This window comes from Saccopteryx bilineata, chromosome 3 (genome assembly GCF_036850765.1).
Source record: "Saccopteryx bilineata isolate mSacBil1 chromosome 3, mSacBil1_pri_phased_curated, whole genome shotgun sequence".
NCBI lineage: Eukaryota > Metazoa > Chordata > Mammalia > Chiroptera > Emballonuridae > Saccopteryx > Saccopteryx bilineata.
In genome coordinates this window covers 1,816,379-1,834,508 of record NC_089492.1, presented here as the reverse complement: position 1 = coordinate 1,834,508, position 18,130 = coordinate 1,816,379, and the positions used below count along the sequence as shown (strand labels likewise).

At 59.1% G+C, this 18,130-nt stretch overlaps 1 protein-coding gene across 11 annotated transcripts in view; it reads right to left on the bottom strand.

Moving 5' to 3' along the window:
- The window catches only part of TSNARE1 (t-SNARE domain containing 1), a 121,959-nt gene that overhangs the window by 28,214 nt on the left and 75,615 nt on the right, over window positions 1-18,130 (bottom strand). For 5 of the 11 annotated variants that reach the window (XM_066265563.1, XM_066265567.1, XM_066265560.1 and 2 more), the window contains 2 exons: window positions 12,718-12,800; window positions 9,066-9,992 (listed from right to left, as the gene is read on the bottom strand). The exons of 1 other annotated variant lie outside the window; for it this stretch is intronic. In XM_066265563.1, the coding sequence (XP_066121660.1) occupies window positions 9,501-9,992; window positions 12,718-12,800 (575 nt within the window). In that variant the 3' untranslated portion in view covers window positions 9,066-9,500. Of the gene's footprint in view, window positions 1-9,065; window positions 9,993-12,717; window positions 12,801-18,130 lie in introns of those variants that run through there. 5 more of the 11 variants (XM_066265564.1, XM_066265569.1, XM_066265570.1 and 2 more) reach the window with 2 other exon arrangements.

The following is an 18,130-nucleotide window of genomic DNA, read 5'->3' as shown; positions in this document are numbered from 1 at the left end:
CCCGCCCCACTGAAGGCCTCTGCTTCTGAGTCTCCTGATCTCAGCCCGTGCGTGGACCGGGCCCAAGCCTGGATGCATGGGGGGTCGGCCCTCAGCGGCTCCCGGCGGAAGCACAGGACACACACACCACGAGGCACGCAGCTACTGAGCGCCCTCTGCACAGTGAGCAGCTGGCCAGGCAGGGGCAGCCAGAGCCCTGCTTCCTGGGGCTTGTGTCCTGCTCAGGAGACACAGGCAGAGCCCGGGAGGACACGTCCTCACGGGGAGTGTCAGCGGGCGGCAGAGAGAAAGGTCAGCACTCCCCTCTGACGAGCATGTCGTTCAGCAAAGACCCAGACGTGACCAGCAGGCCGGACACGGTAAGCAGCAGGATGGACGGGAGGGTGGGGAGGGAGACGGACAGCAGTGGACACCAGCAAAGGCCAGCCAGGAAGGGCACTCCAGCCTTCGGCCGCCAGCTGACCGCAACTATACGGTCCTGGGAACAGAACGCCGCCATGACCAAATGCTTACCACACGGAAAGGGCCTGGGCCCGGCCGGCGGAGCCAGCTGCCCCCGGTCAACGCCATCCCGGCATCCCGGTCGCCCCGGCAGCAGCCCACGGGGGCCGGGGGAGGGGTCAGTCCTCCCCTCAATCAGTGCTTTTCAGCCTTCCTGCTGACCACGAGTTCCAAAGAGGCCGGTCCCACGACACAGCAGTTCCCTGATACTTTATTTAGCGTTACACACCTGAGGTAATGAGATGACGGCCTGTAATGTTCCCTTCCCACGTGGCATCTGCTTTACTCAGAAGCAGGCACTCCGGGATTTCCCTCCTCCTCTGTTCTCTGGGGAAGTCTGCTCTCAAACCCTCTAAACTCTTTTTTTTTTTTTTTTACTTTTTATTAATTTTTAGAGAGGAGAGAGAATGAGAGAGAGAGAGAGAGAGAGAGAGAGAGAAGGGGGAGGGAGGAGCATCAACTCCCATATGTGCCTTGACCAGGCAAGCCCAGGGTTTTGAACCGGCGACCTCAGCGTTCCAGGTCGACGCTTTATCCACTGCGCCACCACAGGTCAGGCATCAAACCCTCTAGTCTAGTGTTTCCACTCGGAAAGATCTCTTCCCACCGACTCAATCCCTGACGGCGGGCACGCACTTGTCAGTATCGTCCGCGCCCACGAGTGGCACTTTGCTAGGAAATCGGTCCATTTTCTTTCCTAAGTTTCCAAATCTGTTGGCTTAAAACTGTTTATGGAATTCTCTTAGGGATTTTGGAGTTTCTGCTCTTTTCCGTTCCGGATCAAACCTCGGGGGCTTGGTCTGTTTCACGGTCTCTCCCAAGACGCAGCCCTCGGCTTCGTGGAGACAGCGCTGCTGGGCCCCTCGTGGTTCAGCTTCTCCCGTCCTCTCCTTGCTGCGTCCTCCGGGCTGACTCTGTGGTCCTTACTCATGTTTTGCCTCTTGGATATCGCAAAGCATGGGTGTCCAGCCCTCCTCCTCTTCCCCTACAAGCGCGTAAGGCTCTGCTCTCCTCTGAGGGCCCCGCAGCTGTGGGTGTGTGGCATGTGCGTGACTGGTCACATCTGTCTTTCATACATGGCCATTTCTTCTGCGACCTCAGAATTATTTAGAACTGTTCTTGAACGTCCAAACAGACAAGGAACTTTTATGTGTTTGCTACTGATATCAAATGATCACAGTTTTCTAATCACAGTTCCTGATAACGGCAGCGTTTCCTGCACGACTGATTCTTTGAAGTTTGCTGACACTGGGTTTATGACCTAATTTGCAGACAAAATTTGTAAATGTCCATCCCAGACAAGAAAAAACTAAAGGAGTTCGTCGCTACCAAACCAGTATTACAAAAAATGTTAAAGAACAAGAAAAAAACTAAAAAATGAATAAAATGGCAGTAACCACATACTAAACAGTTACTTTAAATGTAAATGAATTAAGTACTCCAATCAAAAGACACAGGGTGGCTGAATGGGTAAGAAAACATGCTGTCTACAAGAGACCCACTTCAGACAAGAGACACAGACACAGAAAGAAAAGGGATGGAAAAAGATATTTCATGAAAGTGACAATTTTTTAAAAGCTGGGGCAGCAATACTTATGTCAGACAAAAGAGACTTTAAAACAAAGGCTACGACCAGAGAGAGAAGGACCCAGTGGTTCCACTTCTGGACATTTATCCGAAGAACCCCAAAATGCTAACTCAGAAAGACACGTGTACCCCTATGCTCATTGCTGCATTATTCACAACAGCCAAGATACGGAAGCAACCTAAGTGCCCGTCAGCAAGCAACTGGATAAAGACGCTGTGTACATTGACACAACAGACTATTATTCAGCCGTGAAAGAAAAATAAAAAATGGAGAATGAAATCTTGCCATCTGCAACAACAAGGGAGGACCCAGAGGGCGTTAGGCTGAGTACAGTAAGTCAGACAGAAAAGAAAATCCCAGATAACTTCACCGATCTGTAGAATCTAAAACACAAAATAGGCAAACAAACAAAACAGAAACACACTCAGAGACACAGAGAACAATCTGATGGTGCCAGATTCAGACAGACTCACAGACACAGAGGACAATCTGATGGTGCCAGATTCAGACAGACTCACAGACACAGAGGACAATCTGATGGTGCCAGATTCAGACAGACTCACAGACACAGGGAACAATCTGATGGTGCCAGATTCAGACAGACTCACAGACACAGGGAACAATCTGATGGTGCCAGATTCAGACAGACTCACAGACACAGAGGACAATCTGAGGGTGCCAGATTCAGACAGACTCACAGACACACAGAACAATCTGATGGTGCCAGATTCAGACAGACTCACAGACACAGAGGACAATCTGATGGTGCCAGATTCAGAAACAGACTCACAGACACACAGAACAATCTGATGGTGCCAGATTCAGACAGACTCACAGACACACAGAACAATCTGATGGTGCCAGATTCAGACAGACTCACAGACACACAGGACAATCTGATGGGGCCAGATTCAGACAGACTCACAGACACACAGAACAATCTGATGGTGCCAGATTCAGACAGACTCACAGACACACAGAACAATCTGATGGTGCCAGATTCAGACAGACTCACAGACACACAGGACAATCTGATGGTGCCAGATTCAGACAGACTCACAGACACACAGAACAATCTGATGGTGCCAGATTCAGACAGACTCACAGACACACAGGACAATCTGATGGGGCCAGATTCAGACAGACTCACAGACACACAGAACAATCTGATGGGGCCAGATTCAGACAGACTCACAGACACAGGGAACAATCTGATGGTGCCAGATTCAGACAGACTCACAAAGAGGACAATCTGATGGTGCCAGATTCAGACAGACTCACAGACACACAGAACAATCTGATGGTGCCAGATTCAGACAGACTCACAGACACACAGAACAATCTGATGGTGCCAGATTCAGACAGACTCACAGACACACAGAACAATCTGATGGTGCCAGATTCAGACAGACTCACAGACACAGAGAACAATCTGATGGTGCCAGATTCAGACAGAATCACAGACACAGAGGACAATCTGATGGGGCCAGATTCAGACAGACTCACAGACACAGGGAACAATCTGATGGGGCCAGATTCAGACAGACTCACAGACACACAGAACAATCTGATGGTGCCAGATTCAGACACAGACTCACAGACAAAGAGGACAATCTGATGGGGCCAGATTCAGACAGACTCACAGACACACAGAACAATCTGATGGGGCCAGATTCAGACAGACTCACAGACACAGGGAACAATCTGATGGTGCCAGATTCAGACAGACTCACAGACACACAGAACAATCTGATGGTGCCAGATTCAGACAGACTCACAGACACAGGGAACAATCTGATGGGGCCAGATTCAGACAGACTCACAGACACACAGAACAATCTGATGGTGCCAGATTCAGACAGACTCACAGACACACAGAACAATCTGATGGGGCCAGATTCAGACAGACTCACAGACACACAGAACAATCTGATGGTGCCAGATTCAGACAGACTCACAGACACACAGAACAATCTGATGGGGCCAGATTCAGACAGACTCACAGACACACAGAACAATCTGATGGTGCCAGATTCAGACAAACTCACAGACACAGGGAACAATCTGATGGTGCCAGATTCAGACAGACTCACAGACACAGGGAACAATCTGATGGTGCCAGATTCAGACAGACTCACAGACACACAGAACAATCTGATGGTGCCAGATTCAGACAGACTCACAGACACAGAGAACAATCTGATGGTGCCAGATTCAGACAGACTCACAGACACAGGGAACAATCTGATGGTGCCAGATTCAGACAGACTCACAGACACACAGAACAATCTGATGGTGCCAGATTCAGACAGACTCACAGACACAGGGAACAATCTGATGGTGCCAGATTCAGACAGACTCACAGACACAGGGAACAATCTGATGGTGCCAGATTCAGACAGACTCACAGACACACAGAACAATCTGATGGTGCCAGATTCAGACAGACTCACAGACACACAGAACAATCTGATGGTGCCAGATGTCGGGGGGCGGGAGTGGAAAAGGGGAAGGGATTAAGAAGTACGAATTGGTAGGGGAAAGGCCCAAGGATGTCAAGCACAGCACAAGGAGTATGGGCAATCATCTGTAATACTTAAGAAGGCGGTCAGACGGACACTCGGCTGATGGAGGGAACCACTTCGTAAGCTATACAAACGTCTAACCGCTATGTGGCACACCTGAAACTAAAATAATATTGTATGCCAACTGTAATTGAAAGGAAAAAATACTTTTTAAAAATGTGTAAGCATCCAGGCGTACCAGAGAATGTGTACTGTTTGTGCAGGGTCTGTAAGTCAAGTGCTAATTGCTACTGAACTCTAATTTCTTGTCTGTGTGCTTCTGCTCTCAGGATGGGTTCCCCCTGTAGGAGGGAAGTGGTTGCCGTTACTTGTTTGATTTGAGCTCTTTTATTAGGTGCAGAGACAAGCGGAGAGCTGTCCACCCTCCTGATGAGCTGAAGCGCTACGGAGTAATTCTACTTCTGTCTTCATATGACGTACACTCGCCTTCGTGTTCAAGTCCATTTTGCCAAGTTGGTGCTACCACCAGCTTTCTTTGACAAAGCTTCTGACTGACTTCATCTTTCTTTGGACTCCCCTCTCACCACTGCTACTTTTTTAGGTTTTAGTGCATGTCTTGTAAACACACAGAGATACTTAGTTTCTTCCAAAAAGATACTTTGTTTCTTTTCACCCACTCACCCTCCAGGTCCCAGGGGCTCTTGCGATCTTTTCCTGAAGCAAACTGGACCTGGGTGGTTCCAAAATCTTGTATCCTGTTTCCTATTTGTCCTCTTTTTCTTGGGTATTATTTCTGCTTCTCCCCCCCCCCAATGTTCTTTTTTTATTCAATAAGGATTTTTGTTTAATTGTATTCCTATTTCATTTTTACTGGTTTGAAAGTTATACACTCTAACACCGCTGTTAGAAGTTATCCTTGCCTTAAATTTTATGTTTTTTTAATTTAAAGAAACAAAACAAAACTGGTTTGTCTGTGTGCCTAGTTCTATGAGATTTTATCACTTAGATTCCTGAAACCACCACCATGAGCGGATGCGGATTGCTACACCACAAGGGGGCGCTCAAGGTGCACCCACCCACCCACCCCATCTCCAGACCCGACCCATTTCCATCCCCACAACTTCGCCACTTTGAGAATGTTCTACACAGGGAGTCACACAGCTGGGACCTTTGAGACTGGCTTTGGCACTCAGAGAAATGCCCTGCCCGAGCCCGCCGGGTGGCCCATCCATCTTCCCTGCCGAGTAGTACTCCATCGTAACGAATGCTCCACAGCTCAATCGTTTACCTGCGGAGGGACCCCTGGGTTATTTCCAATTTGAAGCTTACCACAAATAAAGAAGCAACAAACACTTGTGTACGGGTTTCTTCACGTCTACAGGCTAAATGCCAGGCACACGCGATGGTTGAGGAGCACTGCAGACAACGTGGGAATGGTCCGGGTTCTCTGTCCCTTGCTTTTCTTACTTACTATCTCATTTACTGTGGGTGTCTCTAATGGGTGCTGGTGTTGACCACCTTTCCAGGTGCTTGTCTGCTAGCCACAGATCTTCTTGGGTGAAGTATCGGCTCAAATCTTTGCCCATTTTCTAACTGAATTGTTTTCTTACTGTTGAATTCAGCAGAGCTCTTTACATATTCAGGATACACGTCCTCTGTCACGTATGTCATCGCAAACATGTTCCTCCAGGAAGAAGCTGTGTTTTCCTCCCCTTAATAGGGCCTTCTGCGGAGTATCAGGTTTTTAATTTTGATGAAGGAGCCCCCGAGTCTTTGCCATGCATAGGCGTTGACAGATGTTAAATTTAATACTTAGCTTCCCCACAGATAACACCACTCGGAATACTTCGGCAAGTCTTCCCAGATAAAATATGATCATCATCCAGCGGTTCTGTCCTTCCGGAAACTTTGCCCCATAAAGGAGACACTGTATTCATTGTTATTATTCGTAAGATGGGGTGACTGCCTCACACAGCCGTTATGGCGCGGCCTGCACCGCGGGCCTGGCACTGCGGGTCTGCCTCGAGATCGGCGTGCTCCTCCTCCATCCCGAAGTCCACTCTCCAAAGACCCTTCCGCACGCGCCACTTGGGACAAGCCCTCAAAGACTTCTCGTGTACAGCAGTCTCTGCACTTCAGTCCTGGGCAGGCAGTTCCAGGCTGACGGTTCTTCTCTGGCCCCTCTGTAGACAGGACTTCACCGTTGTCTATTTCCATCGCTGCTGGTGTGGGCTGAGCCCCGCCCCCCACACCCTCCCAGGCCCGTCCCTCCCACTGCTCGAGAGTGCGGAGTGCAGGCTCAGCTGGCCGCCGGACGGACCCCAGCTGGATCCCCGACCGTCTCCCCAGAGGCCAGCACCACACATGCTCCCTCAAAAGCTCGACTCTGACCAGCTCCGGGCTATGTCAAGACCACAACCTCAGCCCTGAAGGATCTCCAGGCCACCCCCACTCTCCCCTCCCAAGAGGAGCTGCCAGAGCCCCAGGTGTGGGTGTGGCACCCCTGGATCAACCTTGGGTCCCTTGAGCGCATGAACGCCCCTCCCTGGAGGCCAGGCAGGGCCTCTGCTCCCGCTACCTGCAGCCTGAGCTCCTTGCTGCACCCCGGACCACAACCCCACACAGAGGCACCCCTCCCAGTCACTGCAGAGCCTCAGCATCTGGCGGCACTGGGCTCCGGCCTCAGAGGGCAGAGGGCAGAGAGCAAAGGGCAAAGGGCAGCCAGGCTGTGGGGACGGACAGACCAGGACGTGCCGCCCTGCCCCCACAGCCAGGCGTCCCCCACAACAGTGCTGTCGGTGCCGGCTCAGCGCCCTTCCTAACAGCCCCTCCCTCCTGGCTGAAGTGATAAAAGGTACTTCCCAGCTCCTACCGCACCTGCACCTTTGTGTGGGCACCTCCCTTTCCACCAGGGGAAGGAGACGCCAGCAGAGGCGCCCCTCAAGGGAGCGGGTGAGTCCCCCTCAGCCCTCCCCGCCCTCCTGCTGCTGGGAGCAGGTCTGCAGTGGTGGAGCCCCGTGGCCATGCTGGGCCGGGCGGCGTGCTGGAGCGGGGCGCAGGCTGCCTGGGTCTCTGAGGACAACGCAGCTGCACAGCAGCTCTGGACCACCCCCCGAGTTTCTGTGTGAGAGCCACAAAGCCTACCCTCTGTAAAACACGCCATCAAACACAGCTCAGACCAGTCTGAACTGGCGCACAGAACCCCACCGAGCACGGCTGTACTGGCTCAGTGCCGGCTTCTGCAGCAGACAGGAGCTTCAGAGGGCGGGGTCATCAGCCTCGGTCGCTGCTGTGTCCTTGGCACTCACCACAGCGCGGGGCAGAGGACGCAGCCGATAGGCATTATGGGATTGACCAGGGTCAGGGCTCAGTTGGGACCAGCGCAGGGATGGAGGATTAGCCGGGACCGGAGGCACCATTCACTGCCAACAGAGAATGCCGCCCAGGGTGGACCCCCTGGTAGCAGACAAGAAGTGCCCACCCCTTCACTGGGAGCAAGGTCTACACCAGGGGCCCCCAAACTACGGCCTGCGGGCCACATGCAGCACCCTGAGGCTGTTTATCTGGCCCCTGCGGCACTTCTGGAAGGGGCACCTCTTTCATTGGTGGTCAGTGAGAGGAGCATAATTCCCATTGAAATATTGGTCAGTTTGTTGATTTAAATTTACTTGTTCATTTTAAATATTGTATTTGTTCCCGTTTTGTTTTTTTACTTTAAAATAAGATATGTGCAGTGTGCATAGGGATTTGTTCATAGTTTTCTTTATAGTCCGGCCCTCCAATGGTCTGAGGGACAGTGAACTGGCCCCCTGTGTAAAAAGTTTGGGGACCCCTGGTCTACACAGACGCCGGGAGGTGGCCTGAGACAGGTGCAGACTTGGCAGGGGGAGGAAGCTCCCAGGAGGGGCCGTCTACACGAAGGCCCCACGCAGAGCGGATGGCAAGGTCTGGGGTCAGCCACACGGCCAGAGCAGCTGGATGACCGGCTGGGCTCACAGCAAAACAGCCCCACCGCGCTGTCCTGGCTGCCGGGTGCTGGGTGTCCCGGGGGCTCTGGGCAGGCACGCCGGCCTCCGGCCTGGAAAAGGCTTCTACCCACAGGGATCAGGAGGAGGAGGCCACAGGCTGGAGGAGAGCAGGAGGCCCAGGCCCCGCAGGCCCCAGGGGCAGGGCTGTCTGCCCTCCTGCCGGCCCCCAGCAGCCGCCCGGGCTTCGGGGCTGCGCCTGTGCCAGGTCCGGGCAGGGGCAGGGGCCAGCGCCAGGGCCCGCACGCGGGCAGAGGGACCAGGATGGAAGGGCGTGAGGCCCGTGGAAGCAGAGGCGCAGCCGGGACACAGAGCCAGTCTCCACCTCCTTGTCAGCATCACTGTCACCAGCACCATCTTTTTTGATTATTTTATGCTTAAATAAGAAAAAAAAATTTGTTTTTAATCCCAACAAATACAAAAACGGCAATCCGCCCATACAGGACCAGGAACCCGTGCGGACACATCACACCAGATGCGCAGCGGGAGGGGCATCCCGGCTGGTGGCTGGCGTCAGCGCCCAGGGAGGAGGGGCGTCCAAGAGCCGCGCAGCCGTCCGGGGCCTCCCTGTGGCCGGCCCCAGGGGCTCTGGGAGCTCCGCAGGCACCACGGCTTCCTCCTGCCACCTGCAGAGAGCTGCAGAGCTGCAGGTCACCCCAGGGCCCCCTGGCTGCACCCTGCCCTCCGTGTAGAACTCTGCTGGGCCGCCAGGCGACCGGCTCTCTGAAGCCTCACACGTCCCCCGGGCCCAACAATGGTGGGACGGTGGGGCAGCCGCAGGTGACGTCCTCCGTCCTCACTCCATGGAGGCCCTGCCTCGTAGGAGGACTGGACCCTAAAGCCCCTCCTCCACCTTCAGGGTCATCCCTGAGAAGACCTCCGGGCCCGAGGGGGGCGCCTGGGCAGAGGGGCCGTCGGGGACTGCGGGCGGGGCTCCCGAGGCGGGGTGCGCCCCCACCAGCCGCCCCAGGGTCCGGTGGAGGGCCTCCACGCCGTCGGCCAGCTGCTGGCTCTGCTCGGCCAGCCGCTGCAGCAGCAGGTTCTGCTGGGACCAGGAGGAGAGCAGGGCGCCCTGCTGCCGATGGGAGTCCAGCAGCCGCCGCTCAAACTCCAAGGCTTCGGCCACCACGGGCCCCCCGGAGGGCGGGGGCGTGGCAGAGGAGGGAGGAGAGGGCCAGGAGGCCCCCAGGAATGTGGCTGCGGCAGGGGCAGGGGCGGCCTGTGGGGAGAGCGAGGCGGTGGGCACCGGGAAGGCTCCTTGGAGATCCGCAGAGTCCGGTTCGGGCAGGCTAGGCCCATCCAGAGTCCGTAGGGGCAGCCACGGGCAGCTGGGGGCCTCGTCCTCCTCATCAGCTGGCAGAGGGAGACGGGACACGTGAGCCCTCAGTCCTGGGGCTGGGTGCCCCGGGGCAGGAGGGGCCGGCACTGCCACCTGCACGAGGCCCTCGGCACACCTGCTGCTGGTCTCACGGTGCCCTCCCCAGACAGACTCAGCAGGTGACAACTCGCTCCAGTATGTGGACACGGAGACCTAAAGCTGGCCAGCCCAGGCCTGGGGGCAGCCATGTCCCCACACGTCCACCCACCCGCCCGCCACCTCCACATCCGTCCATCCATCCGTCCATTCACCTCTCAGCCACCCTTCCTCACGGCACCCATTCTTCCAATGACCCATGCTTCCCTTCACCATCCATCCACCCTGCCGTCACCCGCCACTCACACTCCCATCCGCCCACCCAGCACCCATCTGTCTGCACCCACCCCTCCACGTGCAGGTGGCCCAGGACGAGAGGTGAACGTGAGAGAGGAGCCACCCCGCCGGACAGCAGGAAGCCCTGGACAGAGTCCCACAGACTGGGCTCCACACCCGCTCTCCCGCCCGGCGGCTACGGAGCACGGGAACCCTCGTCTGCAAAGGAGCAAACACCCTGGCGGCAGGGCCCCTACCTCCTCAGCTTGTCTGAGGGGGTACCAACAAGCATCCCGGGGGACCCCCAGGGGCCGACACCCAGGGCTGGGTGGAGTCCGGTCCTGCTGGCTACTTCCCGACATGCCGTGTAGAATGGGAGCGCGTGGACACGGCTGTGGCTGCACCTCCTGGGTCAGGGTCCCTCACCTCACCTATGGCCTAGGGGCTCCTACTGGACAGCCTCACCCCAGGTCAGGGACGGGGGTCGAGTCTGAGGTGTCCACAGACACAGGTGGATGTCCGTGCCACCGCCTCCTCCTCCTCCTCCTCTTCCTCCTCCTCTTCCTCCTCCTCCTCCTCCTCCTGCTCCTTCTGCTCTTCCTCCTCATTGTCACATCTTCCGTCCACAGTCCAGGCATCGACAGTCCAGTCTTCCCTCCAGGGTCCAGGCACCTGCTGTCCGTCCTCCTCCCACAGTCCGGGATCGGCCGACCCCTCTGACCTGGAGGCCCGCTGCTTCTTTCTTGAGATGAGGCGTTCCAGTGGTCAGGGCCCTGGCAGTGCCCGCCGGGACAGTTCCCACGAGAGGGCCAGGCCCTGGGCCTCCAACGCATCCGCCTTGCCCGTCAGGTGCAGCTGTGCCTTCTGCTCTGAGAGGCCCTGCAAGGGCCAGGCCTGGAGAAATCTGGGTGCAGGGCCTGGCTGCCCGCGAGGCACAGAAGCAGTGGGCGTGGCCTGGGGCAGAGAGCCCCGAGCCGGCGTCAGTGGGCACGACCGCCAGCCCTGCCCCTGCCCACCCTGAAGGCGAGACCTTGGTACAGCCGAGTCCTCCACAGCACGTGTTCCCCACCACGTGTGCGGCCGACCCTCGCTCCCCCGACCTCCGAGTCTGAAGGCCACTGACAGAGAAAAGAGGGGCGGGCAGTGGGTGTGGCCTCCACCCTCACACTCCGCACTCCTGCAGAGCACAGGCCCAGACCCTGCGGCCGCCTGTCCCGCCGGCTGTGGAGGACGGCCTGCCCCACCTGGGCTACCGGAGGCAGGAGAGGCGTGGGGAGGGAGGGCGCCCCCGGCTCCGCCCACACCCCTGCTGGGTCCACAGCATCACCCCGAGCCTCTCCCCAACCACCGCGACCAGAAACCCCTGTCCAAGCACTCTGACCGCCCAGAGCCCCCAGGGAGCGAAGGCGTCCTCTGCCCACCTCACCCCCCACCCCACTGGCACGGACCCCACACAGCTGTCCACACTCGCCCACGCTGTCCCGAGCTTGGCCCGGCAGCCTCTCCTTTGGCCTCTGTGCACACTGTCCCCTCTGCCAGGACAATGCCGGCTTGACCTTGCAGATAGCACGAGCACTCTCCCAGAAAGCTACCCCCGCCCAGGCCAGCCTAGGCCTTCAGTCCCTGCCCCTGACGGCCAGCCCACCCTACTCCCAAGACACTCACTCCTCAAAGGATGGGCTCCACAGGGCCCAGCGAGGAGCAGAGGGCCACGAGCGACAGAGTGGGGACGCAGAGAGTGGCTGCCAGCCCCCTCCCCCAGCAAACTTGCTGGGGGCTGCAGGTGAGCAAGGAGGCTGGAGCCTGCCCCCCAGGCCGCCCTAGGCCCGGTCCCAACCAAATAAATGCCTGGTACGTGTTCCCTCAGCCAGATGCCTTGTCCTAAGCCAAGTTCTGCTGGGCACACGGAGGGCCCCACCCAGCCTCCAGCCCGTGGGCAGACGCTGAGCCACACAGGCCTCCAGGTGGCAGGTGACTGAGAGGGTCAGGAGGGCCCTCTCCAGGCCCCACACCCTCCAGGACGGTGGCACACGCCCACAGACCCAGAACAAGGGGGGAGCCCAGGGCTTTCTGCAGGGGCCACTCAGCACAGGGGTGGCCGGGTCCAGGGGAACAGTCACGCCCACGCCCACCGGGGAAGACCGGCCTGGCAGCGCAGCTCTGGCTCTGCTGCACCCGGTGCCCTCAGCAGGGCACAGGAGAGAAGGTAGTGCGAGCACCCTGGAGGCGCAGACCTGCCACCCCGCCCCGCCCCTCCCCCACGCCACTCCTTCTGGGCTCAGAAAAGACCGAGGGTGTGCCCTTCCCAGGCGAGGTCAGGGCCTGGGCGTTTGGAGGACTGGACGGAGGGGGCCGAGGGCCACAGGCTGTCCCCTCTCACCGACTTACTTGGTGCCGGCTGGCTCCAGCCAGGAGCTCGCTGGCGGCCTCTGTGTGCGAGGACGCAGCCTCAAGACTGGCTTCAATGCTATCTGCAAATCAAGACAACAGAAGCAGTTACTGAGAGGAGACCGAGGCCGGGGCTGCAAGAGGGAGCGGACAGCATCTCCCCTTTGTGGTCACAGAGGTCCAGGCAAGGAGTCCGGCCTCCTGAGAAGCAGGGGCTACAGAGCCGGGGCACTGGGTGGCCTGCCTGGCGTAGGCACTGGCTGGCCGGAGGCACCAGGACAGAAGGTCTGGAGGTGCCCCTCAGGGCCGGGCAGCCCACTCAGGAAAGGGTGCAAGCCAGGCTGCTACGATTCTGCCCCCTGGGCAGCCTCCACAGCTGGCTGGGCCTCTGCAAAGGGGCAGGGCCACATCCTGTGTGTCTTACAGAGCTGCTGGGAGGACCAGGCTGGGGCTGCGAACACACTCCACGCACTGGCGAGGCATGGGGCCCTGACCAGAGAACGAGCATCCCGGCCGCCGGGCCAGTGCTGCGCGGTGGGTGGTCTCAGTGGCACCTATCAGACACAGCCCCACCCTCAGACATCAGCACGGTGGGTGGTCTCAGTGGCACCTATCAGACACAGCCCCACCCTCAGACATCAGCACGGTGGGTGGTCTCAATGGCAGTATCAGACACAGCCCCACCCTCAGACATCAGCACGGTGGGTGGTCTCAATGGCAGTATCAGACACAGCCTCATCCTCAGACATCAGCACAGTGGGTGGTCTCAGTGGCACCTATCAGACACAGCCCCACCCTCAGACATCAGCACGGTGGGTGGTCTCAGTGGCAAGTATCAGACACAGCCCCACCCTCAGAGACATCAGCACGGTGGGTGGTCTCAGTGGCACCTATCAGACACAGCCCCACCCTCAGACATCAGCACGGTGGGTGGTCTCAGTGGCACGTATCAGACACAGCTCCACCCTCAGACATCCACAAGCGGCCCCGAGGGGCCAGCTTTCTCCTCTGAGTCCTAGGGGCTGCCAACACGGATGTGGCCCCCTCACAGGACCTGCAGCAGTCTTGTGCCTCATCAACGTTAAGCAACTGCCTTCACCCAGTCTTGAGGGTCCCGGGTCAGCCAGGGCAGCCTTGCGGGGCCACAGGCTCCTCCACTCAGACGCAGTCTGGGCGCAGACGTGCTCAGTGGGGGCTACCCTAAAAGGCCTCTGCTCTGAGGGTCCACAGGGCACCCAGACGCAGCCAGGCCACCAGGGGCCAAAGAGAACCCTTTTCACACCACTGCCCCCAACACGCACAGAGTGTGAGGACGCACCCCACAGGGCCTCGGCAGCCTCAGGACAAGGACACCCTGGACACCCCTGCACTGCATCCACAACTGTCCTCGGCCTGAGGCCCGCCCTGCCTGAGCCCCAGGCCCATGCTGACCCTGAGGGAGGAGCGGGCAGGGCCTGGGCACCAGCAGCCATCTCTACAACCACTGCCCGCCCCCCGCCAGCCTCAGAGCCACCTCCGTGCATGAGAAGCGCTGCCCCATCCCTCTCTGTCATTCAATGAACCACCGTGATGTCACCCTGTGCCAGGCCACTCCCAGAAGGAGCTGGTGGCACTAAGGGGCCTGTCAGTTGGCTGTCCTAACAAAGGGGAGCCCAGGAGCCATGTCCAGGAGAGGGGCACCAGGCCCACCAGAGCAGCAGGCCTCCCCAGCGACCTGGCTGAGCCCAGCACAGGGGACTGCAAACACATGGTGCCGCGGTCCCACCACACGCCAGGGCGAACTGGGGACAGTTCCGAGCACCAAGGTCACACTGGCATCACCCACCGCCAGCCCCTCTCAGCCCCCAGCATGCCCACCCCACCCTGTCTCCACCCCGTCACGACGGACGCCAGCCCACAGTGCAGAGCAACCCAGGTCCACGCACACCCGCGCCCCGGCCGCGGGAGGCGGCTGTGACGCCCGCTGGTCCCCACGAGGCACAGCCACGGTGCAGAGCAACCCAGGTCCACACACACCCGCGCCTTGGCCGCAGGAGGCGGCTGTGACGCCTGCTGGTCCCCACGAGGCACAGCCACGGTGCAGAGCAACCCAGGTCCACACACACCCGCGCCTTGGCCGCAGGAGGCGGCTGTGACGCCCGCTGGTCCCCACGAGGCACAGCCACGGTGCAGAGCAACCCAGGTCCACACACACCCGCGCCTTGGCCGCAGGAGGCGGCTGTGACGCCTGCTGGTCCCCACGAGGCACAGCCACGGTGCAGAGCAACCCAGGTCCACACACACCCGCGCCTTGGCCGCAGGAGGCGGCTGTGACGCCCGCTGGTCCCCACGAGGCACAGCCATGGTGCAGAGCAACCCAGGTCCACGCACACCCGCGCCCTGCCCACTAGGACCTCTGCCGCGCCCCGGCCACGGGAGGCGGCTGTGATGCCCGCTGGTCCCCACGAGGCAGAGTCCTGCTGTCCACTCTGTGGTCCTGAGCAGGCAGCTGGTCCAGCTCCTGGCTTCGTCCCGTCTCTTCCAACAGCCCCCGCAGGGAAGGGTCCAGTGGGGCTCAGCTGTGCGGAGGTGCGGCCCCACGGCACAGACGGACGGCGGCGGACAGCGCTCCTGACTGACAGACACTCAGGCATCATGGAGAGGAGGCAGGAGGAGGCGCGGAGGGGGCGGCAGCAGGGGGGAGCCAGAGGCGCCAGGCGCGAGGAAGGCCCTGTACTCCTTCCGCACAAGGTACAGAAGCTTCCGGCAAAAGTGGGCCCCACAGGGGGTCAGTGAGCGCCCCTGGGGAGGCTGTCAGACAGCAGGTGTCGCCCTGGCCTGGCTGAGGTGCGGAGGGACCCTCAAGGGGAGAACCCCCAGGATGAATTCAGGAAGGGTTGGGGGAGGGGCAGGAGAGGGGCTGAGCTGGGCGGTGAGGGGGCAGCGGCCCCGCCCTCACATGCGAGCCCGAGTCATCGTGATGGAACACCCCAGGAGGACCCCGGGCTTGGGGCCCGAATGAGCCTGGCTTTGAGCCTGAGCTCCTGAGCTCCCAAGATGAGCAGGCTCCTCCCTGGATGAGCCTCAGTTTCCCTGAGAGGCAGAGAGGGGCTCAGTGGCAACAGCGCCTCCCTGGCTGAGCCTCAGTTTCCCCATCGAGGGGCAGAGAGGGGCTGAGTGGCAATAGCCTCTCCCTGGCTGAGCCTCAGTTTCCCCATCGAGGGGCAGAGAGGGGCTGAGTGGCAATAACGTCTCCCTGGCTGAGCCTCAGTTTCCCCATCGAGGGGCAGAGAGGGGCTGAGTGGGAATAGCGTCTCTCTGGCTGAGCCTCAGTTTCCCCATCGAGGGGCAGAGAGGGGCTGAGTGGCAATAGTGTCTCCCTGGCTGAGCCTCAGTTTCCCCATCGAGGGGCAGAGAGGGGCTGAGTGGGAATAGCGTCTCCTTGGCTGAGCCTCAGTTTCCCCATCGAGAGGCAGAGAGGAGCTCAGTGGCAATAGCGTCTCCTTGGCTGAGCCTCAGTTTCCCCATCGAGGGGCAGAGAGGGGCTGAGTGGCAATAGCGTCTCCCTGGCTGAGCCTCAGTTTCCCCATCGAGAGGCAGAGAGGGGCTGAGTGGCAATAACGTCTCCCTGGCTGAGCCTCAGTTTCCCCATCGAGAGGCAGAGAGGGGCTGAGTGGCAATAGCGTCTCCTTGGCTGAGCCTGTTTCCCCATCGAGAGGCAGAGAGGGGCTGAGTGGCAATAACGTCTCCCTGGCTGAGCCTCAAGTTTCCCCATCGAGGGGCAGAGAGGGGCTGAGTGGGAATAGCGTCTCCTTGGCTGAGCCTCAGTTTCCCCATCGAGAGGCAGAGAGGGGCTGAGTGGCAATAACGTCTCCCTGGCTGAGCCTCAAGTTTCCCCATCGAGGGGCAGAGAGGGGCTGAGTGGGAATAGCATCTCTCTGGCTGAGCCTCAGTTTCCCCATCGAGGGGCAGAGAGGGGCTGAGTGGCAATAGCGTCTCCCTGGCTGAGCCTCAGTTTCCCCATCGAGGGGCAGAGAGGGACTGAGTGGCAATAACGTCTCCCTGGCTGAGCCTCAGTTTCCCCATCGAGGGGCAGAGAGGGGCTGAGTGGGAATAGCGTCTCCTTGGCTGAGCCTCAGTTTCCCCATCGAGAGACAGAGAGGGGCTGAGTGGCAATAACGTCTCCCTGGCTGAGCCTCAAGTTTCCCCATCGAGGGGCAGAGAGGGGCTGAGTGGGAATAGCATCTCTCTGGCTGAGCCTCAGTTTCCCCATCGAGGGGCAGAGAGGGGCTGAGTGTCAATAGCGTCTCCCTGGCTGAGCCTCAGTTTCCCCATCGAGAGGCAGAGAGGGGCTGAGTGGCAATAGCATCTCTCTGGCTGAGCCTCAGTTTCCCCATCGAGGGGCAGAGAGGGGCTGAGTGGCAATAGCGTCTCCCTGGCTGAGCCTCAGTTTCCCCATCGAGGGGCAGAGAGGGACTGAGTGGCAATAACGTCTCCTTGGCTGAGCCTCAGTTTCCCCATCGAGGGGCAGAGAGGGGCTGAGTGGCAATAACGTCTCCCTGGCTGAGCCTCAGTTTCCCCATCGAGAGGCAGAGAGGGGCTGAGTGGCAACAGCGTCTCCTTGGCTGAGCCTCATTTTCCCCATCGAGAGGCAGAGAGGGGCTGAGTGGCAACAGCGTCTCCTTGGCTGAGCCTCAGTTTCCCCATCGAGGGGCAGAGAGGGGCTGAGTGGCAATAGCGTCTCCCTGGCTGAGCCTCAGTTTCCCCATCGAGAGGCAGAGAGGGGCTGAGTGGGAATAGCGTCTCCCTGGCTGAGCCTCAGTTTCCCCATCGAGGGGCAGAGAGGGGCTGAGTGGGAATAGCGTCTCCCTGGCTGAGCCTCAGTTTCCCCATCGAGGGGCAGAGAGGGGCTGAGTGGCAATAGCGTCTCCCTGGCTGAGCCTCAGTTTCCCCATCGAGAGGCAGAGAGGGGCTGAGTGGGAATAGCATCTCTCTGGCTGAGCCTCAGTTTCCCCATCGAGGGGCAGAGAGGGGCTGAGTGGCAATAGCGTCTCCCTGGCTGAGCCTCAGTTTCCCCATCGAGGGGCAGAGAGGGGCTGAGTGGCAATAGCGTCTCCCTGGCTGAGCCTCAAGTTTCCCCATCGAGGGGCAGAGAGGGGCTGAGTGGGAATAGCATCTCTCTGGCTGAGCCTCAGTTTCCCCATCGAGGGGCAGAGAGGGGCTGAGTGGCAATAGCGTCTCCCTGGCTGAGCCTCAGTTTCCCCATCGAGGGGCAGAGAGGGGCTGAGTGGCAACAGCGTCTCCTTGGCTGATCCTCAGTTTCCCCATCGAGGGGCAGAGAGGGGCTGAGTGGCAACAGCGTCTCCTTGGCTGAGCCTCAGTTTCCCCATCGAGAGGCAGAGAGGGACTGAGTGGCAATAACGTCTCCCTGGCT